Source organism: Girardinichthys multiradiatus, chromosome 3 (assembly GCF_021462225.1).
Source record: "Girardinichthys multiradiatus isolate DD_20200921_A chromosome 3, DD_fGirMul_XY1, whole genome shotgun sequence".
Lineage (NCBI taxonomy): Eukaryota > Metazoa > Chordata > Actinopteri > Cyprinodontiformes > Goodeidae > Girardinichthys > Girardinichthys multiradiatus.
The window spans coordinates 39,929,345-39,944,109 of record NC_061796.1 but is presented as its reverse complement, the minus strand read 5'-3'; the positions used below and the strand labels follow the sequence as shown (position 1 = coordinate 39,944,109).

Sequence of the window (14,765 nt, the reverse complement as noted above, 5' to 3'; positions counted from 1 at the left end):
CACACTCAAACCTAGTAAACTCTTTTTTGTTTAGATGAAAGCAGTTAACAGGTATCTGTGGGCCATCTGTTAGTCCTGGGAGCACATGAAACAGATAAATATGCAAGAGAACCTTTCATAATCACTTTGGTAATGGCGTCAACACGTTTTGATGCGTCCCACTGACTTGGCTCAGGCAGCTACGCACATGTCAGGGAAACTCAGGATTACGCAACTGCTTGGTCTCTACCTTCTTCCCTCCAACCGCCTGCTCCTCCTCTGTCTCCTCCTCCTCCTATCTCTGGATGCCCTACATCCAGCATTCATTTGGAAAACAGACAGTGATTGTATTACACACTTACCGAGGCGGCCTGGGAGCAGTTACATAGCATACAACTGTCTCATACATGTGACGTATTTACGTAATGTGTTTGTGTTCTGAATGTGGGTGAGTAACAATGAGAAAATGTAGCTGGGTGGAACCTCCAGCGCTGTCCTGCAGCCTCCCCATGCTCATACCATATAACAAACTCTCAGTTATCTAGGTCGCTGCATAGCACTGTATTTTGGTCATTTAGTGAGGCGCTAGAGTGCTGCTGAGCATTGCAGAGACTTAGTGCGGGTCTTTTTGTATACTGTATTTATTTACTGTGCTATGAAGGATTATTTGCCCCCTTACATATTTTTTTCAGGTTTTGTCACACTTAGGTGTTTTAGACCAAACACATTTTAATGTTAGACAACCAAAATAAATAAAAGATGCACTTTTCAGATGATGATTTCCTTTATTAAGAGAAGAGAGTATCCGAACCCATCTAGGACTAAGTGGCAAAGTGTTCAAATCCTCGTATGATGAACTACCAGTAATTAACCCCACATTTTGGTTAAATTTCTTACATTTCTAGACTTGTAGAATCAAGATATCCCTTAAACAGGGCCTATCTTACAACATGAAGTAGGAAGCAAGAAAAGATCTAAAGTCACCAGTAATTATTAGTCTAGAAAGGGTTACAAAGCAATTTCTAAGGCTTTGGGACACCAGCGAACCACAGCGAGAGCCTTTTACCACAAATAAAGAAAATATAAAACAGTCATGAACAAAATGTACTCCAAAATCACATCTACAACTCATGCAGGGGCCCAGTGCTTATGGTTCAAGAATAAGAAAGAGACTGGGTAAAAATTGCAGCCATGGGAGAGTTTCAAGGCATTAACAACTGCTGACTGAAAGGAACAAAAAGGTCCGTCTCACATATGCCAACGAACATCGTGTTGGTCCACAAGACTTTGGGAAAAATATGCTGTAGACTGACCAGAGCAAAGTCATCTTTTTACAAAATCTGTATCCTGTTACACATAGTGTAAAACAAACATGGTATTTTAGAAGAAGATCATACTGAAAGTCAAACATGACTTGAATCTGAGGAAAAGGCCTTTGTTCAAAGACTTGGAGGTCATCACTAAAGCTAAATCATCAAAATACCAGCAGAAACATGAAAGACCTGGGCAGCAGTTATTAGCAGGGTCTGGTTGCTGTCATGCCATTAAAGATATTTCTATTAATTATTGAGCAGGGTGCAAAAAAATGTTTTTGACAAGAGATACCATATCCCTACAAAAAAGAACCTTAGTTGAACAAATTTAATTTAAATCTAAATCTACAAAGGGTACAAATATTCCTAGGCTTGACTGCAGATATACCCAGGACATCATATTCAGTTCTGAATAGTACCTGCAGGGCTTTTTGTCTGGCTGCATTCAGCTCTAATAACCTCAAAAGTGGAGCCTGAATGCTGCCTGAAAAGCGAGGGCCCAGGGCAAAAGCTCCATCTTCCTGCCCTGAATGCACTGTAATAAATAGGCTACTCAGATGAATGTTTAATTATTTTTACCCAGGCAGAATGTTTCCCAGGAGATTGTTTAGCTTTTTGCTCAGTGGCCTGTTCAGATTTTATGAGACTGCAACAGTTAGAGTGACTGTTGCAGGCTAGAGTGGCTAGAAGCTGAAAGGATGAAAATCTTCGGCTGATGCACTGAACCTTTAGGCTGAGAAACATGAATGAGTTGTGAGTGGTTTGTAGAAAAGAAGACATATCCTTTGAGATCAGATGCTTGTTGATATTTAAAATGGATGTTTACTCAGTGTGACCACAAATGCGAGTTTTAAAACCGACAAAACAGTACTTTATCGGAATGGATATTTGGGTGATTTAATTTTGTGTAATACTTTTTTTTTTCGACCCAGATTTTAAAGCTTATGTTAAAGATACCATTTTGTGTTATATTTTTTGTTTCAACAACAACTCTACACTGACAATAACAAAAAAGCTGGCTGGAAGTATGGACCTTTTTTTAAATTTTAGAACAGCTTACTGAAGAGAAAACCTGACATATTTGGGTTGTTGACATCACAAGAGGCAAAAGAACTGAGCTGATCAGCTGACATTTCATGGATACTGATATAGGAGGTTACCACTCCTACAGTAAATGCTGCACTCTGCTTGTATCACCTTTAATTGTTGAGTGTTTTGCTGATAAGTTCATCTGCCTGGAAACAGTTTTCAGTGGAAGTAGTGGCTGATGCAGCAGTTTGGATGTGAAAATCAATTTAATTGAATCCATTAACAAGTGTCTCACCACTATAGCTTACATCTGATTGATTGGTGGCATCGGTATGTATTAAATAAAATCTTTTTATCGGTCTCAAATCTATCAAAATGGAAGTTTCTCTTCATCAAGGAGACTAAATTGTTCAAATGAAAGCAATGAAATCATAATTATAAATCATAACACTGGCTAGTTGAATTATATTGCATCTAGTCGGTGAAAGTTTCAATAACTATTATTAACTATTAGTAATCACAGTAATAATTTACAAGACATAAATACACATATATAAAATCTAACTAATCTATTTAAAGAAGGAGAAAATAAATGTTTACATTTTCCTTAGCTTATAACCGAATCAAATGGTTCTTTCTCTCTCTCTCTGAAAAGGAAAACCTAAGTTTTACACACATAATTGATTCTAAATGCCTGTCTGTAGTCTGAGGGAAAGACCTCATTAGAGGGGTCCGAACAGAGGAAGACCCGGAGGTCAGGTGCCACAAAAATGCCCCATGATAGTCCAGGACAGAGAGGATCTTCAGATGACTGTTACGATTTAGGAACCACCTTGGGCTTCTGCTTCAAGTACCGTCAGGTCTCTAGGCCTTGAATCTCTCAACCGGAAAGATCGGCAGGACTGCCTTTATCCTGTTTGCTCCGAGGCTGGAGAGCTGTTGGGTGTTTGGGTCTTCCTCTCGTTGGATTTCAGAACCGAATTGTAAGCAATCTGTGGACCATCTTGCTGAAAGGTTAAAGAATAATTTTGGGGAATGAAAGATCAAAACAGAATTTTAAACAGGTAGATCAAACTTGTTTGTTGCTTCGATTTGGCAGGTTTTCTGGTCCAGTGTGTTTCTGCTGGTCAGACATGCACTGTTTCTCTCTGGTCGTCTTTGCCACCTGTGCTTCATCACTCCATCGCTCTTGTAGTTCTCCGAAGCACACGGATGAGAGTGTTTACCACCTCTACATTAGATAACAAGGTAGGAAAAAATAATTCTAGTATTGTTTCAAGACACCGTTTACGTTTTCAGAGAGAGAATGTTTTGTAAACTGATGATAAGAATATGACTTTCTTCAAGGCCAGAGACCTACACTGAGATACTCTCACGAGAGAAATGAAATTACTTTTAACATGTATGGACATGCATTTAAATTGTACCATAACAACTTTATGGTTATTCAATTTTGGGCAATCTCAAAAGAACCATACATGGAATTAAAAGATGATTCAGTTCAATCTAATGTCACCTGAAGGTGTTTTTTAACAGTCTCGGTCAGAATAATGAAGTGTTTACATCTGTGCATGAGTATGCATGTTCAAGGTCAGTTTTTGCACATTTCGTAATGCTAGTCTCGTAGTAATTATTTATTCATGGGGTCATGCAGTAGCTCTGGTAAAATAATAGCTGGTTATTTCATCCTACAGTGAAGAGATGAGCCACAACAAATAACTCAACAGAAGGTAACTAAATCCTGGTTGGCTGAATGAAAAACACAAGCAAGAAATTCACCTGAGAAAAACTGGTTGGGTTATTACCTGTAAGTCAAAACTATTGGAAATAAAGGTTATGTAAAGTTTTCAAAAATGTCTGTTTCATTGTCTAATGAATGTATTCTGTATTGTTAAGGCACAGGAGTTGTTCATTACTTTACAGGTGGAGTCTCTGCCTTTTTACAGGGAGAAGGACGTTTTGCAGCACATATAAAGACAGAAACAAATCAGAACATAGAGCAGAAATTTAGCTAGAATGATCTGAGAGTTGGGGCTGTACGGTGGAGCAGTTGGTAGCAATGTTGCCTTGCAGCAAGAAGGTGCTAGGTTTGACAACTGGCCGGAGGGTCTTTCTGCATGGAGATTGCATGTTCTCCCCGTGCATGCATGGGTTCTCTCTGGGTACTCCGGCTTCTCCAAGAGTCCTAATGATATTGTCCTAGTCTTAGATAATGGACTTGTGTCTGTACTTGTCCTGTTAGATCTCAGTGTTGTATTTGATACAGTCTATCATAATATTCTCTTAGAAAGGCTGGAATATGCTGTGGGGATCAGGTGAACAGTGCTAGGTTGGTTTAAATCTTATTTGTCTGACAGATTCCAGTTTGTTCATGTAAATGATAAATCATCTTTAAACTCCAGGGTTAATTGTGGAGTATCACAGGGTTCGGTGCTTGGGCCAATTTTCTTCACTATATATATGTTTCCATTGGGTAAAATCTACCTGATTTGAAATCTGTATGATTCGATTGAATTGACTTTGTGAAGTGCCTTGAGACGACATATGTTGTGAATTGGCGCTTTATAAATGAAATTAAACTGAACTCCCACAGTCCAAAAACATGACTGTAAGGTTAATTGGTTTCTCGAAAATTGCCCCTTGAATTGATTGTGTGTGCGTGTGTGTGTGTGTGTGTGTGTGTGTCTGTGTTGCCCTGCGATGGACTGGTCAACGCCCATAGACTGCTGGAGATAGGCACCAGCTTCCCTGCGACCCACTATGGAAGAAGCAGTAGAAATTGACTGATGGACTGATCTGAGAGTATGCAAGTACAGTTATAGTGCAGAGAACCCCTTAATGGTAAGAGTAATTGCACAAATTACAGGTACACAAGTGAAAATCTAACCAGTATATTATTTCAAGTGTGGATTATATCAGTCTACTGTGTTTGAAATATTGTTATACCTAAGCCTACCTCTAGCCCCCCTAAAAAAGCCATTATTTTCTCCTGTTGGGGAATTGGTGGAAACATCAACAGAAAAAGAAAAGTAGTGGGGAACCGTTTGGCTCTGGAAACACTTAAGAATTCATTTATGAATTAAAAAAAATGGGATAAAATCAAGAGTTTTTACAAAAACACACAAAGCTAAATTTTACACAATAAGTTGTTTTTGGTAAAATGCATTAAACCCTTGTTATCAACTAGAGTCCTACAAGTTCTTTAATTTTTAATCATTTTGACTAAAGACATGTTATATTGTCCTTTTCCCCGTACGTAATGTATGTCTAATGCTTTCAATTGTGTTATATTGTACTCCAAGGGTGTCTTGCACTTTATGATGTTGGATAAATGATTTTTTTTAATTAGTATGTTCCAGATCCTGCATCCTATGACAGTTAATTTTTACTGAGTGAGTCTCATGGGCCCTGCTGCTGAATCAGAGTGAAATCAACACTTACACTCTTTGGACATCCCCACAGCAAAGCACTTCTGCAGGCGGCAGTACTGACAGCGGTTCCTGGTGATCTTGTTGATGATGCAGTTTCTGTCACGGTGACAAGTGTAGACCATGTTTTTTTGCACACTGCGGCGGAAGAAACCCTGCAAAGACAGAGAGAACATATTGCGTATCTCAGTTGCAAGAATAGAAAAGTAGAATAGAAATAACCTTATTGTCTCTCAGTGGGGAAATTCAGGTGTACCAGCAGCAAAGTGCCAAGCAAGTCAGACCATGCAGATTGACACAAAGTACCTTTTGTCTTGTAGGAACTTCAAATGGTTAAATGTTTAATATACAGTGGTTCAGAAAGTGTTAAGATGGCAGGCTTTTTGTGCCAAAAATGAGACCAATGAGACCAAGATCAAACCTCTCAAATCCCCTTTCTACTTTTAATGTGACCTATAACATGTACAGTTCAAATAAAAAACTAACTGAAATCTTTTAGGGATGAAATTGACAAAACTAGCCAACTCTTTGGCTAGACCACACCCAAAATCTCCTTCTAGTGAGCCGTTTATTTAAGATTTTGTGGCACTAGTGTTTTTTTTGGTTGGTTTTTTACAGTAATTAGACATGAAACAAGCAGAGGAGATGGTCGATGGGCTCAGCCGCATTGAGGACTGGTAACCTCCGAATATGTGGCACCTAGTGCAGCGCCCCAGGTGAAGAAATGTTTGTTGATTTGGATGTTGTCATCTTAAAAGGTGAGGTCCCTCTTCAACTTTCTACTAGGAGCCTGAAGATTTTATGCCAACATTGACTGGTATATGGAAATGATTCCGACCACCTTGACTAAGGCCCCAGTTCCAGCTGAAGAAAAACTGTCCAAAAGCATCATTCTCCCTCTGCCATGCTTTACTAAGGGCATAATGTTCTTTTGGTGATGTGCCGTGTTGCTTCTGGAATTATGGACAAAAGGTTCAATCATGGTATAATCAGACCAGGGTAATTTTACCACAATTTTAGAAGGCTGTTAATGTGATTTTGTAAAGCTTACCTGGGATGGGTTGTTTTTCTTCCATCTCTCCAAAGCCAGTATTTGTCAGAAATGTCTTCAGCTCCTTTAAGGTTCTGTAGGCCTCTTGGCAGCCTCCATAACCAGTTTTTCTCCTGTCTTTCATCAATTGTGGACACATGTACTGTCACTGTTTTGCCTGAGTTTCTCCAGTTGATGATGAATGGCTTATTTTTTAATCTAATGTAGGGGTGCACCTACTGCAGTTTTCTGGCCAATCACCAATTACTGATCTTTAAAAAGCGTGACCTGCTGATTCTGACCGATACCATTTTTCTTTTTATAACTGACAATGTCAGGTGTTATAAGGTCACTATACACCTTCACAGTTTCAATCTTATTTTATTGAAAAACATTGAACATTAACCGTGAAACAATACAAACTTGTTTTAACTACACATGAGGCAGTCCTCTCAAATTTAGATTAAACATTTAGAGTATTGCAGTTCCTTTAGTCTTTCATATTTCACATTTTAAAAAGAAACTAAATTTGAACCATAAGTTATACAAGTAGATAAGATCGGCGGATAAGATCAATGGTTAAGATTAGTTTCACATGTAAGTATCGGCTGATCACTGACCTCCCAAAATTAAGAGAATCGGGGCAGATTAATTGGCCAACGGATAGATTGGTGCACCCCTAATCTATTGCCTTAGAAATTCTGTTGGGAAAAATGTTTGCAACTATTTATTTCTGTCTACGTTTTTACATTTTAAAAACCTGCCCTGCCTTTAACAGGACTAAGCATACATTTTTCATATCTACTGGATCTTTTAAAATATGGAGTTAAGAGTGATGTTTCAAAGCAAATACAGCAATCAAGCAATCAAGTCATACACAATCAAGTGGAGCACACACTTTGACCTGTGGCTGGTTAGATGAAAAAAGTCCCATTAATGAGAGCCTATATAAGACTGGTCTGACGTGTTACCTTGCAGCCCTCACAGGCGCTGACTCCATAGTGGTAGCCCGAGGACTTATCCTGACACACAAAACAGGGCTTGTATGTGGGTGGAGGTGGAGGTGGGGTGGGGGGGGTGGCAAACAGGTCATCCAAGCTGGAGCTGGAGTTTGAGCTCTGGCTTTCCACTGCTGTGAAAAACAAAATAACACCATACGAACACTGATGAACAAACATGTCAAAGACAGGGATCCTTACTCGATCAAATTTTATTTATAGAGCATTTTTTACAGAGGAGAAAAAAAGACAATTTCACAACTTTTTTTTTATTTCCACAACAATATTTTGTTAAAACTTAAAAATGTTAGTAAGGAGACAATTTTTGAGGACAAACTTTACCAGGATCTTAAGGGTTTACTTTATAAAGATGTCCGGTGGGATGTGCACAGTGGTATTAAAAAGAAAAATGCATACAGACGCTTTGGTTTTTGGGGTTGTTTTCAGCATTAGAAAATTATAACGAAAATTCAAAAATAATAGACAATTACAGTCTCAAATAACCAGATGTATTTCATGCATCATGCTTTGTTTTTATTTAACAAAAGCTAAACCAAAGTCCACAAGCAGGAGATTTCCACCTGAGGTTTTAGATAAAATATCAACCAGGTGCCTGATAATCAAATGCATTGACTACCTCATCATGTGTAAGTGTGACTCTTTTAAAACGCTCTATAAAAGCAGGAAATCTGATCATTTCTGGGAAGACATCAGCGGTTTATCTTAGAGAATCAGCTGTTGCTAGGAAGGGTTACAAGGGCCATTCTCTAAACTATTTGAAGCTTATTGCTCTACAATAAGAGAGATGATTCACAAGTCCAACGCAAACACAAGACTGGATGTCCTGGCAAACTGACACAAAGGTTTGACCATGCAATGCTCAGAGAAATTACAATGGACCAAAGGACTGATGACAATCTAGGCTTGTTTCCTAGCCTATATTATACCTCTTTATACCAAAGTATTAGAGTCAAGTGTGAGGAGATCTGTCTCAAAACTGAAGCCTGGCCCAAACTGGTTCTCAAAACCAGTAAGCAAAAATAACATCAACAGAATTTCTGAAAAAAGTATCGTTTTTGGATGTTGCAATGACCCAGTCAAAGTCCAGGCCTCAACCTGAATGATATGCTTTTGAGTTGACTGAAATGATGGGTAGAAAAAAAATAACTGAAAGGAACAGAACCAATATTTTAAAGAAGAATTGAGCAAAATTCCTTCACAATTGTAAACAACTCTTAAGGTAACAAAGAAGATGATTACTGATTTTTATTTCTGCTGAATGAGGCTCTGCAAGCTGTTAAATCATGGAGTGTAGTGCTTTTGTTAAAAAAGACACATTCCAGTTTGACATGAGTTGTTCATCTGAAGTTTTATCATGGCAGGAATCTTATGTAAATTTACACTAAGCTTATCAGCTTTTATCTCCGGTCCTGGAGCAGCAACAGAGGAGGACATTCCTGCCCTCACTAATGCTGACAAACAGTCCAGCTTGAACACATTAAGCGTGGGGTTATTTATCCAGCAAGATAAAACTACAAAGTCAGACAAAATGCAGCAGAGCTTTACAATGATGAATGGGTCACAGAGCAGCTGTGTGTTATTTTATTTCTTCCAAAAACACATTCAGCATATCATCCAGATAGAAAGATTCTCAGCACCCTTCTTCACCCACATCACTAAATCAAAATCCACAGCCCTCCTATTCTAAGACTGATTTTTCTAAAGAGATCTCCGCTGGGATCCCGATCACCTTCACTGCTGTGTTCCTCAACAGAAAACCAGGAAAAGCTCTTCCGAAAAGGGGGACAAAATGAGAAAAATTGCTCATTTCCATCCCCTTGAACCCACGGCCTCTGGCTGAACCTGCAATCTACGGGTCAAACAAGGGAACCTCCATCAGGTCGATGGCTTCCCCAACGCAAAACAATACTGGAGCATGCCACGGGCCAAACTGACTGATGAGGAGGAGGATGAAGGCGCAGAAAGAGGGTGGGAGTGATTTGATCAGGGAAGGGGGTAAACAATTACCTTCTGCTTGAATTAGGTGCTGCTGCATGAACTTTACGAAATAATCTCTGAGATTCTTTTCGCAGGCAAAACATATTTACAATGCTACAAAAATATGAAATGCTGAAAATAAGCTTAGAGTTTTATTTTGTGATCGATCTCGCTGCTTATGCTCTTTTTTTAAAATCAGAATTCACAACCTAGACAGACTGTCTTTTCTTAAAGCTTCACTCAGTAAAGAGTCACAGTATTACTTCTTTTGGTAGATATGAAATAAAGAAATCTGTCAATTAAAGTAAAATGGCTTTAAAAAAAATCTAATTACAGCATCTCCAGTGAGACGATTTGCTGCTTTTTGATGTTTTATGTCACTGCTAAATAAAAAACTCAAAATAAAAAGAATATGACACTGGAAAAAGAGCCGGCTCAACCAACCTAATAACATGTAATTCCTACAATAATACATTTTAAAAACAGTATTTGACATGCAAAATTACACATTATCCAAAAAAAAGTGTGATTATAACACTTAACAAATTACAAAATATTAAAAATGTATATTATTTGGGTAGCACAATATAGTAAAATACTTTTAAATATTGGAGTTATTCTATATTATAAATATCACTTTCAACATTTGTATTAAAATAAAACCGCTTTTACATTTTTTATAATAGAATAATAATGTTTTCATTAAAATTGCATAAAGAAATACTGCTAAGCAAATCAAGTAGTAATTTATTTCTACCAACCATTTTTGTTGTAGTTATCCTATATTAGTCTACAGAAAAATGTATGACTCTTAATTTAAAATGTTTAAATCACAACTTACAACTGAAATGTAAAAATGACCAGTAATTATTGGAAATATATTTTTTTTCTGTTTTATATACTGAATTTATGGGAATTCTTAAGGTGACTTTTTAGCCGATGTGGCTTGTGATCTACCAGGAAAAAATGGGACTTCTCAAGGTTTATTTTAAGAATTTTTAAAGCTTAATAAGTGAATCTAACTTAAGAGAATAACTTTATTTCCTGTCTAATAAAATTAGACGCTCTAACCATTAAATATTAGTCCACGGTGGGACATGTCTGTATGACAAGAGCTTTTACAGTTGATGCTTGATGAACTGGTGCTTCCACTTCCACTTTCACTGGAAAGCAGTCTGTCTCTGCTCTCCTCTCACCTCCTAAGCCAGTGACCGTCCTGTGAACCCGCTGGTGACCCCCAACTGACCGGCTCTACCCGGTCCCAAACACAGACCACCACATGGACACGAGCTGTTCTGCATTCACACTTTCCATTCTCTTTTTTCTGCCTCCTATCATTTATCTGTTAGAGAACTGCTGACAAGCCTCACAGTGACCAGATAAAGACTGGACCACAGATAAGACATCAGTTTGGGTTCTGTTTAGCTTTTAAAATGCAGCAAGTAGATAAATGTCTTTGAACACTAATGTGCTGCACAACAAGGCACTTGAAGGTTTATTACCCAGTTTATATTATTACATAATCACGTTTGCTCATAGTTACTTCACTGCACAATACAACCATGTAATTCTAATAGATGTTAATCAGGGAAGCTTTTGTTTTCTTTGAGTTTAAATAGCTCACATTTACAGGAGAAATTAACTTCCTCTGATGTAATAGATTTACTAAAAAGACATGCAAAAGTTCACCCATTCATTTAAAGCTACATGCTGAAAAAGCATTTTAAATAACACACCTTAAACACTTGCTCTACTAAATTTAAAATATTTTTATTAATATGAACACTTATCCGCCTCATTTTCAAAAGTATTTTACAGATTTTTATAAATAGGATCAGATTACATTTTTCCATTTGTTTGCTTTATATTATTTGACTATGAACAATAACTTGCATATAAAGTTAAGTTTTACATTTAATAGTTCCAAAATTTGATGGTTGCTGCCCTCATCTATATTTAAAATCACTTCTTATTAAATGAATGTTACAAACTAATGCCACAAATTCACATGCTTTCAACCCAATTTTTGCCACTTTTCGCAAAAATAAACAAAACAAAAACATTATAAAAAACAATTGGGTATTGTAAACCTGGGATGCAAATAAACACCCAATTATGTTGTCAAAAACATTTAAAGCTAAATAAAGGAATTCCTTCATTACTTTGTATCATCATCTTTATTTGTAATGACCTGCAAGCCTATCAGTGTCAGTGCAATCTAATGTATGGAAGGAACGCAGCATCGCAAAGAAAAAGCAGAGACTCATGAGCAAAAGAGAACGTGCAAATTTCCAAGAAGCTCTGGAAGAATAATATTAGAGGTTATGTGAACAGGGGAAAAAACACAACTGATTTTATTACACATGCAGACACCATTTAGTGCATTTCCACCTACATTGCGAGCACCGATGCTCCGGCCAGTCTGGCTCGATCAGCTCCGGGAAGAAAGCTACCAAATCCTGGTCCTGGTCTTGGTCCAGGTCCTGCAGCGCGCAGCCAGGGCTGGAAGTCGTGTAGAAGTCTATGATTTCTCCTGGACCGAAAACCTGAAATTCCATGAAGTCGAACATGACCTGGTTAGGGGAGTCCTGCTGGAGAAGACGCTCTCCGCATGGAAAGAAAAGAAGGGTCCCTCCTGATAGTAACGACTTTCAGTCCGTTTTTGCCAGGTTTACAACCGGTTGTTTAACAGCAGACCATGCAGCAGAAGCATCACACTATGAGGGGCGTGTGAGCGCCGGAGCAGACCTTTAATTTACTCCTCCGTCGCTCATAAACTGTGCGTATTGGCGCGCAGTCTGCGCACTGAGGTCTGGGCGCTTCCACGCATCCAGGTGGGGGTTATTTTGCATAATAAAGTTTGCCAAACAACTTTTTTAATCTTATATTGGCTTTTTTTATTGATAAATGTCTCATCTAAACCTGCCTCGCACTAGTTATGTCACGGCGTGCGATGGTGTTACCTAATGTATGCGGCTGAACTCTCCGTGAACCTCCTCTGCTGCTGCCCTTCACATGACCCAGCCTTGGTGTGACATCATCACCGGCTCTGGAAACCAGCAACGAACCTCCAGTAACCAGTGCTGTGTGGGAAAACATTAAATCCCTGCATTTTCATCTAATATATTCAAAAACTTTCGTTTTTGAAGTGTTTTGTGCCATAAAATACCCGACAACACCAAGATAGTCGAGGGAAAATCAGATGCCTACATTACCCACAATGCAGCCGTTAATATTTCAGCTCTCTCAACTGTAATTAGGAACAGGTGAGTCGGGGATTAGCGAAACAACGTTCTAACCTAGCAGAAGGTGAAACAAAGATGCAGAAATGATATGAAGTCCATCACCTGAGGTAAGCCTCAAGTTACAGATAAGTTGACAAACTGACCTATATTTAAAGTCTTCATTTACCTTTGTCTCATCTGAAGGGTATTTTATTTGCAATATCACTTATGCTACTGATCTCTTATTACTATTTTGTTTTCTATTTAAAGATATTTATATAAACTAAAACAATGTACACCCATAAATATGTTTGTACTACAATATGCTGTACTACTCCCCAAAAACTGCTAACCCTTGGTATCATTAACCTTATGCAAAGCACAGACACATACAATTTGTTTAGCATCAACACTAATAAATGTCTTTGCAAAAACACTGTTTAAATAAGTGTTAAATTAGCTGTCTGCTTTGCAAAAAGACTGGCTGTTGGGTCATCATCAATACTAAAGACCGATGCAGCCCCGGTGTCCGAGTTCTTGCACCTTGTTCTTTACACCTGAGCAGTACAGTTTTTTTCTTGTGTGGTGTCTGAGAAATATGACGTTTTATGCTGCAGTAGTAGGAAGTATGAAATGTCCTGCTGAGAAATTGTCCATTTTTAGCAATGCATTTTAAAATTCTTTTTGAAAGCTTTCAATGTATAGGAGTTAAACTGTCTGTTTGTATGTATTTTCCCAGACCCTGATTTAGAGGTTTAAATTTCAGATTGAAGATTTCTCTTTTCATGTTAAAGTATCACTGAAGCTGGTTTACATTTTTGCAATTAAGATTTTTATGAAAAACTGTGCGCATGTTTGAATTCTTTCTCAAATTATTTAAATCCTAAAGAATATTAGTTTAATAGACAATTCTTTTGATATGAGCATGTGAGACATTTGTCCTTTTACTGCTAAAATTATATAGGTCTGTTGATATTACTGGGTAATGGAGTTTTAAGTTTAAAGAAGAGACATTGGATTTTAAATAGAAAGTACTGAAGTAAAGCAGGTAACTCTGGGGTTCCTGTATTGACATTTCATGATTAGAACCATGTGGCTGTGGCCTTTGTACAAAAATCGATACAGTTTAGGCCCAGTTTTTCTTCATCTATGTCTGTTTGAATTCCTGATCCTTGACTTTAAGTGAGAAATATTTTCAGTCTGAGAGATCATAATTAAATCTAGCAGAAGATAAAGTGGGTCAGCAGCAAGATGGCTCTGTGGGTGGGGGAAGGAAATTTATTTTGCTTTAAAATAATTAAAGTAATTCACATTATTATTGTTTCAACTGGAAATGACTGAAAACTTCTGAAACAAAATAAAATGCACAAAGGTAATCTGCATATGCATAATCTGTAGTACCCAAAATAAAAGCTAAAGTTACTTTGTTTGAATTTATACACTTGATCTCCTTCAATGCCACTGCTAACCCCATTGAGGCGGAAAGGCAGCCCAGCTCCAATGTTAAAAGAGGCTAATTACTCCCAGTATCTCCCACACTCCAGGGAAGCGAGGTCATGCAGAGGACAGGCATGTGAAACATTCCTGCAGCCTGCTCCTGATGGACCTCCCTCCCAGCTCAGTGTTTCCCTGTCCTCCTTTTACTTTCCTCATCTTCATCCTCCCCCAGCTCTTCTCCGGTCTCTGTCCTCTGTCCCATTTAACATTAATCATATTTTTCCTCCTTGATTCCCAGAAAAATCTGCCTTTTCTGTATAATTAGTCAT

General features: G+C 38.0%; 1 protein-coding gene across 1 annotated transcript in view; it reads right to left on the bottom strand.

Moving 5' to 3' along the window:
• LOC124863434 (retinoic acid receptor beta-like) overlaps positions 1-12,647 on the bottom strand; it is a 29,178-nt gene extending 16,531 nt beyond the window's left edge. The window contains exons 1-3 of the mRNA XM_047357806.1: positions 12,171-12,647; positions 7,751-7,911; positions 5,763-5,904 (exon numbers count right to left, since the gene is read on the bottom strand). Of these exons, the coding sequence (XP_047213762.1) occupies positions 5,763-5,904; positions 7,751-7,911; positions 12,171-12,345 (478 nt within the window). The 5' untranslated portion in view covers positions 12,346-12,647. The remainder of the gene's footprint in view (positions 1-5,762; positions 5,905-7,750; positions 7,912-12,170) is intronic.
• Between the last annotated feature and the right edge of the window lie 2,118 nt (positions 12,648-14,765).